At 35.1% G+C, this 12469-nt stretch overlaps 1 protein-coding gene across 4 annotated transcripts in view; it reads left to right on the top strand.

The window, feature by feature from the left end:
- Positions 1 to 12469, top strand: part of srbd1 (S1 RNA binding domain 1) — a 360487-nt gene that overhangs the window by 81863 nt on the left and 266155 nt on the right. For all 4 annotated transcript variants that reach the window (XM_069931091.1, XM_069931094.1, XM_069931092.1 and 1 more), the window contains 2 exons: positions 6130 to 6226; positions 9082 to 9223. In XM_069931091.1, coding sequence (XP_069787192.1) covers positions 6130 to 6226; positions 9082 to 9223 — 239 coding nt within the window. The remainder of the gene's footprint in view (positions 1 to 6129; positions 6227 to 9081; positions 9224 to 12469) is intronic.

Here is a 12469-nt window from a genome sequence, read left to right as displayed (position 1 = left end):
ACAGTCGTTAAAAGCACATCAATCACTAGGCTCATCACTGCCTAAGAACTAGATGGCAGCATCAGGAGAGGACCAGACTGCACCATTATCCAAGTGTCTTGGAGAGGTCACCAAGGTTGGTGAGAAACCACTGGCCATGTGTGGATTGTGGCAAAAATCCAGGCTTTGTTCTGAGGTTACCAGATTAGGAAATTATTAGGGAGCATTGGCAAGCACCCGGAGGTGGAAGAGGGAGGCAGCACCATGGGGAATCCAGGGAAGTATATGCAGATGCTGTTGGGGATAACCCTGTGAATGTCCACCTGCACATGAGAGTGGCGAGTTGGAAAGCGCAGCTCAAGGCTGAGGGATCAGTAATTTCGATCAAGTGCAATGCTTGCTACAACCCACGCAAAGTGACCATACAAGTGAAGGTGTCAGTGGTAGACATGCGCTGAGATAGATCCCTTATGAGCACCATCTAAAGCACATTGCCAGTCAGAGATAAATGGGGGGATCGGCACTGTCCATAGAATAAAAAAGGTAACAGCCCACAAATTTTTTTTTTGGGGGGTGGGGTGTGTCGCACTACCTTGTTTTAGAGGGCAATGCCTGTGAATGCCCCCCCTTGGCACTGACCCTGTTGCCAGCTTTAACCTCCCAATGGAGTACAACATTTTCTTTTCCGAAAAAAGTTCGACCCTCATTATTTTTATTTATGCACTATCGTCTGATTTCTGAAGAGAACCATTGCAAAAGTTGCCAGATAGAAACCTTCCAAGATGATAAATTAAAATAGAACAAGAAGTGTGAAAGTTGTAGGTCTGGGGGAATATTAATAAAAGCTCGCTCGCTCACATTCTATGAAAATGTTTGTTATGCTTCAATCAGACTGTCAGAACTTTACTGGGGCTTTGTAAAGAACACAGCGAAGAACCGGGGTGGGGTGGGGTGGGGGGGGGTGGTGGAGATAGCACTGATGTCACTGGTGGCCCCTAGGGGCTACTTTACCTAGATATGCCACTGGTGTCAGCCTTAGCAGCATGTCCTAAATTCTGCAAGGCCTCCCATGCAACTACCTCAAAAACTACTCTGACGACCTTGACACCTAGCAAAGGGTCTCCTAAAGCTTTATTGGGTGTAAATGCTACATTTAAAAAGATTAAAATTGTTGTGAATAATTTGAACAAAAATAAAATTAGCTTTTGAAAAAATACTTGGAGATGCCTGAAAACACTTAAAATATTACTTTCCTCATATCTTCCCAATTAGCAGTCCTACAATTCCCCAGCATTTTAAACTATCAATAAATTTGAGATTTTTGCATTTGATAGTCCATGCAGGGAGGTTCTGGAAGAAACTGGTCCAATGCCATGCTGCATTCTTTATCAGCAATTGAGAATATTTTTTATTCATTATGAATCATAGATTTCATGTAAAAGTTAAACACAAATTTGAATGAACAGGAGGGATTCTGTTTGTACCTGCTCGCAAACAAAAAAAAACTCTGTTTTGCTGATAAATGGCATACGAAATATATTTACAGTGCAGATAGAGGCTCTGTCCTTTTTAAAATGTTTCTAAAAAAAACATAAAAAAACTTCAAATTTTTTCTCAGAATGTTTTCAAGTTATAAATTTTGCTTAACCACTTCTTTTAGTAAAACCATACAACAAGTTGTATTGAATCTACTTTTATCTATGTAATGGAAAGAAAGCTTTTCCTGATATAGATGGAGAGAGGAAAGACAAAAGGTCTCAGAGTATTTTCATTTAAATTCTGTCATCTGATGTTATCCTTGAGATGTTACCATCACCAGGATAATTTTTCAAAAGTGTTCTTCTCCAGATGCCATGTACCTTAGGAACATCAGGCCTTTCAACTTCTTTCACCAGTCATTATGACCAATCTGAATCTCCACTTCAACACCATATTTCCACTCTGTCCTTGTGCAGCTTGATGGTTTTTTTGTATCAAGAAATCTATTTCCTTTAATAGATTCAGTGACTTGGCAATCAATTAATCAGATCCCCCTGTGGTTGATAGTTTCCAGAAGTTTCTCAACTTCCAATTAAATATATTTCTTAGTTTTTTTTTGCATCCTCAAGTTCCTCTTTATTCGTTTTCTAATGACGAGATGTACACTAACAGTTGGATGACAATTACACAGCCAATGCGCTGCAGTGAATCCTTTGTCTACCTTTGTATGCATTTCTCTCGTTTGTAAATGAACACAATATTCAGTGCCATTACAGGCCAGTGAGAAAACAATGAAGATATACTTGCATTGATGGAGCATCTTTATCATTGTCAGATCATTTCAAGGCAATTCATACAAATTAATTCTTCCAAAGCAATGACAAAGCAGCCATTCTGGATTTACAATCCACAATTACACAAATAGCCAGTTACGCTGCTTTTGGTTGTATTCATTATGGGAATAATTTTGGCCAAAAAAAACCTAAAACAAAATAATTCCCTGTTCTTCTGTTGGAGCCACGGGATCCGCATCATGCATCTGATTTGGCTGCCGTTCAGTTTAACGCTTCTCATCAAAACACACCTTTAATAATGCATAATTGCAGCAATATATGGATGCAGATTAGCTATAGTAAACTTCCCATCTTTTCATCTGGAGAAGAGAATGCTAACTACATACCCGCAAAGTAATTTGACTTCCCATTTGTGTAATGGCAAATAGAGTGTGGCATAACCAGGTTTGGGCACAAAAAAGCTACAAAATAATTTCACGACATAGCAAAATATGAACACGACAAGCTGCATTTTGAGATTTTGATCTCTAGTTCTATAGCCATCCCCTCCAGCCAGAAGAAACATCCAGCCTGTCAGCATTTTGGCTGGTTCAATAGAAACTTTTCTCATTCATTTTTCTAATTTTTAATGAATACAGGCCAAACCAATCTTTCCTCAATCAATAGTTCTGTAATCAGCATTTAATAATGATTTACGTCTATAAGACTCTGGTTTTAATAAATCTTTATCTTAGTTATTATTGTGATTACAGCATTTGAAAAAGATTCTGGTAATGACAGGTTTTAGTAGCTTCTTTTAATACTTCCATTAATAAATCTAAATTTTTTATAAAATTCAGTCGTAAACCCATCTTCGCCAGGAGATTTACCATTTTGCATAGAATTTAAAGCCTTAATAACTTATTTCAACATAAATGGAGAATCTAAATCCTTTCGTGCTTCACAATTCAAAGACAGAAGTTGAAGCTTCTGCAAAACAATCAGTAATTTTTCCTTCATTATTCAATGATTGAGATGAATATAACTTAGTATAATACTCTTTAAAAGAATCATTTATATCCTGTAGTTTATGTAATTTTTAAATTCTTTTTAACAGCATTGCTCCGTTTTCAATTGTCAAGCTAATACTTTATGTGCTTGTTCTCCTAATTCATAATATTTTTGTTTAGTTCTATCAATTAATTTCTCAATCCTATATGTCTGAAATGAATTAATATACATTTATTTATCAATTCCAACCTCTCTTTTTCAGATGGTTTTTTGTATTTTTTCCCCCAAAATTGCTATTTCCTCCTCTAATTTATCTACTTCCTTCAGATAATTTTAATCAAATAACTTATTATTTGGCCTCTTAAATAAGCTTTTAATGCATCCCATAAAACAAATTTATTATCAACTGAATTCATATTTGTATCTGAATGTATCTGACTTCTCATAAAGTCACAAAATTCTATGTTTTAATAAAGATGAATTAAATCTCCATCTATAAATTGACTTAATTCTATCAGAGCTCAAACATAACATCAATAATGATGAGTGATCTGATACAATTCTAGGTTTATATTGTACATATTCAATTGTTCCTTGTAAATGAGCTGAAATTAAAAATAATCTATTCTTGAATAAGGATCAAACCAATAAGAATGAAATGAATAATCTCTTTCTCTAGGATTCAATTTCCTCCAAATATCCACCAAATTTAAGTCTTCCATTAACATTAAAATTCTTATAGCCATTTTTGTTTTCATTAAAGACTTTGTAGATTTATCTAAAATTGGGTCCAAGCAACAATTAAAATCTCTGCCAATTATCGTTTCCATTTGCTTCTACCAAATTAAGAAAAATATCTTGAATAAATTTTTCATCACCTATATTAGGAGCAGATATATTCATAAAAATCCAGGATTCTGAATAAATTTAACAATTTACCAAAACAAATCGACCAATTGTTGATTGTAATTTAAATGGCAACTTTTTATTCATTAAAATATCCACTCCTCGAGCTTTAGAATTATCAGGTAAAAACATCTTTATTGGGAAAATTAGGTCATAGTTTAAAATTACCTAGACAATCTGCTGTGGAATTATTACTTACTAAGGAAGAAACAAATAAGTTTATTTCTGAAATGTATAAGCTATTACAAAATAAAATGTATAGGTTAAATGTTCATAAAACAAAATTGAAATGGGAATCTGACTTAAACAGGAAGATAGATGAAAATGTTTGGAGAAATTTATGTAAGGATAGTTATGACTAAGGTTATAAATGTAAGATATAGATTAGTACAATATCATTTTCTACATCAATTATATTTAACCCCTCAAAAATTAAAGACATTTAATTTAATTTCTTCGGATTTGTGTTTTAGATGTGGAGAAGAGATGGGTACTTTTTTCATTCAATTTGGACCTGTTTTTGGATACATTAAATTATTTTTGGAGAAAGTATTAAAAGTGGGTCTTTTATTTGATCCAATGTTGTTTTTATTAGGAGACATTAAGTTGATTGCCTTAGGATTAAAACCGACTATCAAAATGAATTTCTACATTGAGCTTTGGCCGTTTCTATTAAATGTTTGGCCATCACCTGGAAATATGATTCAGTTTTAGGAATGCAAAGATGGCATAATGAAATGAAATCCTGTATTCCTTTAGAAAAGATAATGTATAATTTGAGGGGTAAATATAATTTTTTTTTGTAAAAGTATGGAGCCCATATTTAAAAATTCTTGGTTTGAAGATTTAATCTCTCAATCCGTTTCAGTGGGTGTCTCTGTTTCCACAGCTAAAAAGTTGAATATTGTTGTTTTTAAGTGATGGTGTCCTTTCTTCCTTCTTAGTGGGTAGAAGCGGGAGGAGGGTGGGTGTTAGTGGGGTGGATGAGGGAGGGGGGGTGTTTTGTTCAATTATATACTTTCTATATGAATATGTTATAATTAATATTATATTATTTAAAAATTATAAATAAAATATTCAAAAAATCACTAGTTCTGCTCTCTCAGGATTTAGCCATGTAAATCATTATTGCTTTCCTTCTATGGCAAGTATATCCTTGTGTACATCTCACTCTAGGAACATCTCACCAAAATCTGTCTTAATTGTGGTTGGAAGTGAAACATTTATCATCTCAGCTGCTTGCTGCATTTTTACTACTTTCAGTGACAAGTGTACAAAGACACCAGATCCCTTTTGCTCATCAACGTTTCTCAGTCTTTTATCATTTTGATCATACTCTGCATTTTCTTCATATTGGACTAGCTAACCACATTTTTCTGCCTTTCAATTTATCTAAATTTCCATGAAAGCGCTTTGAGTTTTCATTACAAATCAATCCCACGCAGTCATGCAAACTGAGAAACATTGCATTCTGTTCAGTCATTCAAATCATTAATATGGATACTGGGAATAGCTGGGGTGTAAGCACTGATCCATGTGGTTACCCACTTGTTGCTTCCTGTCAACCCATAAAATGCCCATAATCTTGGTTTCCTGCCTGCCAGTCAGTTTATTATCTATTCTATTCTATTGGTGAATTTTCAATGAAACTCCAGTAGATTTTACAAACACGATTTCTGATTCTGTCATCCTTTTTTAAACAGTGGAACTAAATTTATCACCCATCATCTCTATAATCTGACCACTTTCCAGTCAACCATGTTTATGAATGTTGGAGGCACATTCTAGCTAGTACAGGTGTGCTGTTAAGTCTTTTTATCAAGGATTAGCTAAATAATAATATGCACTATTTCTGCCTCCATTTGAAGAATTGTTTCTTGAATAAGGTACTGGAGAGCAAGAAGTGTAATTTGGTGAAGAGGAAGAGCAAGGAATGAAAATAAATTGTGATATATCACTTAAAATGTTTGACTATTTCTAGGTCTTTCAAATGTGACAGAAGTAACAACAGGAATGCAGCACATCTTAGCTGATATGATGTCTAAAGACAGAGATACATTGGATCATATCCGGAGATTGTAAGTAATTGGAGGGTAACCAGATGAATCAAACTTAACAACTGATGAATGAGAAAAGCCATTCATGAATAATAATATTCACTGATGAAGTTTGATTACTTATCAAAGCCCTGTTAGAATTTTGTAAATTTCAATGAGATCTTTCCTTATTCTTCTAAATTCTGGAGAATAAATGCTTAATCAACTCAATCTCTCCTGTAATGGAAGATCCACAATATCTGTTTCCTTTGGTTTGTTCTGGTGCACTCTCATGTGGCTAAAGATAATCTAGCAGCATTATGTTATGGGTCAACCACCATTGATTAGAAGTGACTTGGATACTTTTCTGGTCAAAATCATTTTGACGAGTGAGGGTGATGATTGCTGTTTGTTTGTGTTTTGTTTACTGCTACTGAACTTTCTTGTGAGCAGAGCATTTTAAATGTAGTTTTCAAACAGAAAATTTAGGTTTATAATTCATCAGTAGCCATTTTCAACTGATTTTAATATTTGAATTCAGTTTATCCAGAAACATGAATTTATCTGGGGGAAAAAAACAGCAAACACAAAAAGTGTTAGCTCTTAATGGATTAAAATCACTGCATGAAGTACTCAGCAGATCAGGCAGCATTCTGTGGAGAGAAAGAGATTTAATCTTTTGTATCACGTACCCTTCATCAAAATTTGAGAATACATTCTGTGTTAATGGGACTCTTGAACAAGACCATTTGTTTCCAACTTCTGTTCCTCAAAGTAATACAACAGAGAAACAAGCCCTTCAGATCAGACTGCCTCAGCAATATCTATCTACACTAATTCAATTTTCCAGCCTTCTGCCCATTGAATATTATGCCAAGGCATTTCACGCGTTCATCAAAATATTTTTTTAAATGATGTGGAAATGCCTGTCTTCACGAGGTAACATCTTTTGAAAAGTGGAAATAAGCAGAGTGGTGGTAGGGTAAAATTAATGTCATTTAAAAATATTGTAAATGCGCTACTTGGCTTTAGAAATAAAGATAAAATATAGAAACAAAAATATCTGTAGAAATATATAAATTTTGGGGATTGTACATTCTGAAAATTTGTATTTTAGTTATTTTCTGGAGTGTAGCATAAATGTAAGGTATTAGGTATTACTTTAATGGATGATGAAATTGTAAAGACAGTGAAGTTTCAGCTGAATGTCACTAAAGCAAAATCAAAGAAAGGCTACTTTTGAAGAACAAACTCTGGTGAAGTGTCAAGGGAAATCAGACAGAATGAATCCTCAAGTCTGACTGTTCAATTTTGGGGAACTTACTTAAACAACTGCCAGTCCTCCTGGGCTTGTTGATACAGCAGGTCTGAATTGACTTTGCATGCTATTACATTCTTTTATTCTTCTTAATGTTTCAAGTGTTTAATTAGGAAGCTCTTGTATTTGGTGTTTGAAATGTGAAAGTGAGGAAGGAGAGGTTTATCTCAGCAGTTCAATTTCTTAACATCGACAGCAAATAGGCATTCTATTTCCACTTTTAAATGCTGCTCTTAGAATCTGAGCATTCTATATACAATTTAATTTTTTTTAAAAGTTTATACTTTATCTTGTGTTGATTTTATTCTCTTTAAATAAAAGTATTTGCTGAACTTTTAGTAACAAAAATTTCATTACCTGATACAACAATAGGCATATTTTTCAACTCCAATCCCAAGGGGTACTGACTTTTCAAAGGGAAAAAGTCCATTTGGATAAAGCGTGATGATCTATGAGAGCAATTAATGTGTACTTGAACTGACACACTCTTTCTATCCAGTATCAAGAGGGAAGCTATGAATAACAGCCACATTTTCACAGTGCATGTTACTTTCAGCTTTGGACCTCCAATTGCAAACACCATTTGCATTTATTTGTCTGCTGTGGTTCCTATGCACACACAATAACTGTTTTATTACATAATAGTTTAAAGCAGCATGGCAATAACAGATGGACAAATTGAGATAAATGTGAGGTGATCCTCTTTGGGAGTACTATTGGGGCGAGAGGAGATTCACCAGGTTGTTGTTTGAGATAGAGCATTTCAGTTTTCAGAAGTGGCTGAGTTTGAAGTACCAGAAGCAGAGAAGGTTTAGAAGTGACATGATTGAGGTGTATCAAATTATGGGAGGGTACAGAAAAGGTGGACTACAGGAAAGATTTCTCCACCTGAAAGGGAGATAAAACTGGAGGACACAAGTTAGGGTGAGAGTAAGAAATTTAGAGGAGATCTGGGAAAAAAAAAACTTTCTCCCAGAGTGGTGAGCACCTAGAATACACTACCTGAGAGAATGGTGGAAGCAAACTTCCTGATAGCATTGAAGTAGTATCTAGATGAGTATTTGAATTGCCTTGCCATAGAAGTCCACCAGTTAGCATGGATGTGGTTGGCCAAATGGCCTGTTTTCATGCTGTATCTGATAACGTACTGGGACTTCAAGAATCCATTTCCTGGTCTTATCTTTGCAAAATAGTATTATTTTCTTCCACCTTTCTGGCAGCATTCTCAAACTTATTAACTTAAACATGTACTGAATAAATGCATTTAAAGAACAACCACCGTCATCACCCCCCTGACTGATTTGTAGCCCAATACATCATTTAGCTCTGTTCCAAGTATAAATAAAATGAGCTTCATTCATTAGCACATAATTACGGAAATGATCTGTTTTTTATTCTGTGATGTAACTTGCATGTACAAGCACATTTTTCAGACTAGAGTTTGATCTGGGTATGAATGTGTACCTGGGCAAGCTGATCTTCAACTTTATGAATTTCTGCGTAGTTTGATTTTAAAACTCTTGTATGTGCCACTTGTACTCAATAATATGAATTGATTGTGATGCCTTGATTTTTGCAGGTGTGAACCAAATATTGTTTTTATTCAGTCAACTTTGACAAAAGTAACTGCAAAAAATAAAGAGGAAAGCAAAAAAGATACTGATAAATTCCGTCTGTATCAAAACTTCAGTAGTAGTATTGCAAATATACATCATCACCAGGTAAGATATATTAGAGTATTTAAAGTTTTGAATAAACTATACTTTATCAGAAAATCATTAACTAAGGCCATAATTATTTAACATAATACTTTGTTAGAATATCCAGATAGCTATTCTGGCTTAATTGTTATAACTTAACTGAAGGATAGAAAACACCTGTTAATGAAGATTTTCTATATACACACACCCACACACACTTTATTTTTAACTATATGTAAAATGATTATATGCTGTTTCTTGTGGGTGAATGTCTTTGTACCGTGGTCCAGAGAAACACTTCTTCTGGTTGTATATGTACAGTCAGATTATAATGAACTTGAAAATGCACATTTTCCACTGAATGGCAAGACAAGAGTAGTTCCATGGGAATTTTGTGTTTTTTGCAGTCAACTGTTAGAGTAGGTATTAGGTCTCCACAACATTATGGGCAGAAGGGCCTGTACAATGCTATGGATTTCTGTTTTATGAATTATTGTCTATTCACACTGTTTTTAGTCCATCATTCATTGAGAGCAAGTGGTAAATTATATTTTGGTCTTGTTCACTTGGTATTGCTCTAAAATGACCTCTGAATATTCTCCTTGATTCTGTAATTGTTGCACATTTTATTTTATCAATGAGCTTTTTTCATGGTATTACATTGGAATTGTCTTTAAGGTGACTTTGAGTTGTTTCAAGCTTGGAAATTACTTCAATATGTTTTCAATTTTGACCACATTTTGAAATCAGTCAACCATAGACTGCTCCTCAGCAAGGTGACATAATGGTGTAGAGCATTTATTTGGGGCATGCTTAATAGCCTTGTTTTCTGTCTCGGCACCAAATCCCCTTTAAATATTCTGAGAGAGTGAGCAATGAATTTTTTTCTACACACTTAACAAGAGAAACATCTACTTTGGCAGTATGCTGTACTTTCTGTTCCGTTCACTTAGCTGTGATGCACATTAGTTTTTTCGTTACTTTTTGTTCCATAAAATATCAAGTCATTTATGTCACAGGAATGGTGATGCTGATGTCCATAAATCAGTGGAATGCCTTGAAGCCATATAAAACCATTGCATTTAACATATGTGACATGTCAGAGTTTGCCTAAAATTGAATTAAAAATGTCGTAATGACACAGTGTGCTGTTTTGACAGAACTTTCAGTATCTTACAAGGAAAAGAATGTTTATCAATAAAGAAATGTTCCAAGAGACTTAAGTTTCATTTTTTTTTTTAGAATTTGCAATGTTTGCAAGTTGTTTAAAAACTAAATTTTCAGTTCCATTTATATTTAAGCTAAAAATAAACCACCATTGCCTTTTCTCTCACTAAAACCAGTACTTCAGTATAGTAGCTAGCATTGTGATCTCTGCAGGGTGAGACTCTAATTTTTTTTTTTACCTCCTGAATGAAAATTCTCCATTTCTATTATTTGACCATTATAGTGGCCAAGAGAGACCACTCAGAAATCATTGCGTCTGTGGCAGGTAGAATTGCATGTTAAATTGTACTGAATGTCAACTCATAGAATTATGATGAAAGCATTTAAATACCTAATTCTCTTAAGTGCTCTATTACATATCTTTTTTAAAATAAAATCTTTCTAAGTATCAAACATTGCCCTACATTTTGAAACAAAAATGTTTGATGCAATCGGCATGGCAGCCAAGCTCTAACCGGCTTCAGGAAATAGTTCTCTCCAATTATATTTTTTAAAAATATGTTTTTGGAATTTTTTGATGGAATTTTGGAGAAAACATTTGGCTACCTTGATCATGAAAACATAACTGCTTTAAAACCTTATAACTGCTGTGTCTCAACACTCCCTATCAACTTTAAAATCAATTGTTCTTGGTTTTTGTTTCTTAATCATCCAAAATATTCCATATAGAATTTAAACTGTGTGTGTGTGGGGTGGGGGGGGGGGGGTGGGGTGGGGGGGTTGTGCTTAAGGAGGAGATTTTTGAAGAAGAACTTTCTTAAATTTAATTGGGTCTGGTAGGGTGAAGATTATTCCATGCTTTAATTGTTCAGGGAAGAATGAATTGCTGTACACATCTGTCACGGAAGATACCACCACAAATTGGATTGTGTGCCTGCCCGCTTCTGTTCCTAGCAGGCTTGTGTTCGGTGTGGAATTGGTAGTCTATATCGGGCTGGTAGTTTAGCATTTAGTAAAAACAGGTCAGGCAGTGTGCTTCAAGTCTGTCTTGGAGAGAGCTCCACTCGCTTCGCTTTGTGACAAATAAGGCTGCCTGTCTCTGGACTCATCTGATGAGAGTAGTGTTCTTGTTTGTGTATGGGTCCCATGCAGCTATTACATGTAGTATTCCAAATGTGATCTGATGAGGGTGAGGTACTACTTCTCCTTGACAGCAGTTGAACAACGATGGAAGTTGTGTCTCAGAAAATTTAGGACTTCTGTTGCCTTCATGTATGATATGTCTGAACATTCCAACACAGGTTGTTCTGGATTTTAATGCTAAGGTATTTGGTCTGTTTGGTTTCATCAAAGGTGATACCTGGGATTTTATATGATGTTTTGCCTGGTTTTCTCTTCCTGGTGACACTCATGGTTTCTCATTTGGAAGGATTGAACTGCATGCCCCATTTTTGTGACCATTCTACCAAGCTATCAAGATCTTTTTGGAGAGCCTCCTCGTCATCAGCTGACTTAATTGGATGGTATATCAAATAGTTGACCACGAATAGTCTAGTGGTGCTTGTGACTTTTCTGTGAATGTCGTTGTTGAAGAGTCCAAATGTGGGCCTAATATTGTGCCCTGGGGTGTACCACTTAACAATGGACAGCATCGGGAGATTTTTTCCACTCGTGCACACTCGCTGGAGATGTTTTAGTGTTGGAACGAATATCTTGTTAGTCGAGCTTATTAATAATCTTTGGTGGGGAATGACATTGAATTCTTTGGAGAAGTTGAACTCTGCTAAATCAATGGTGACGCTATTATCCAAGTTTTTGGCCATGTCATTTGTTGTCAGGATAAGATAGGACTCACATGATCTATGCTTCCTAAATACATGCTGATTTATCAGCAAGAATATTGTGACTGCTCAGATGCCTCATCAGGTTGCTGTCTATTATGTGTTCCAGGAGTTTGCAGCAGGTGGTTGTTAATGAAACAGGATGATAATTTGCTGGGTTGGTAGTGGAGCCATTCTTGAAGAGAAGAGTAATGTTTGCCTTTCTCCAATCCAGCGGAAAGTCATCTGAATGAAACGACTGCTAGAAGATAAACTGCAG

Source organism: Narcine bancroftii, chromosome 4 (genome assembly GCF_036971445.1).
Source record: "Narcine bancroftii isolate sNarBan1 chromosome 4, sNarBan1.hap1, whole genome shotgun sequence".
Taxonomy (NCBI): Eukaryota; Metazoa; Chordata; class Chondrichthyes; order Torpediniformes; family Narcinidae; genus Narcine; species Narcine bancroftii.
This window is presented reverse-complemented; position numbering and strand designations above follow the sequence as displayed.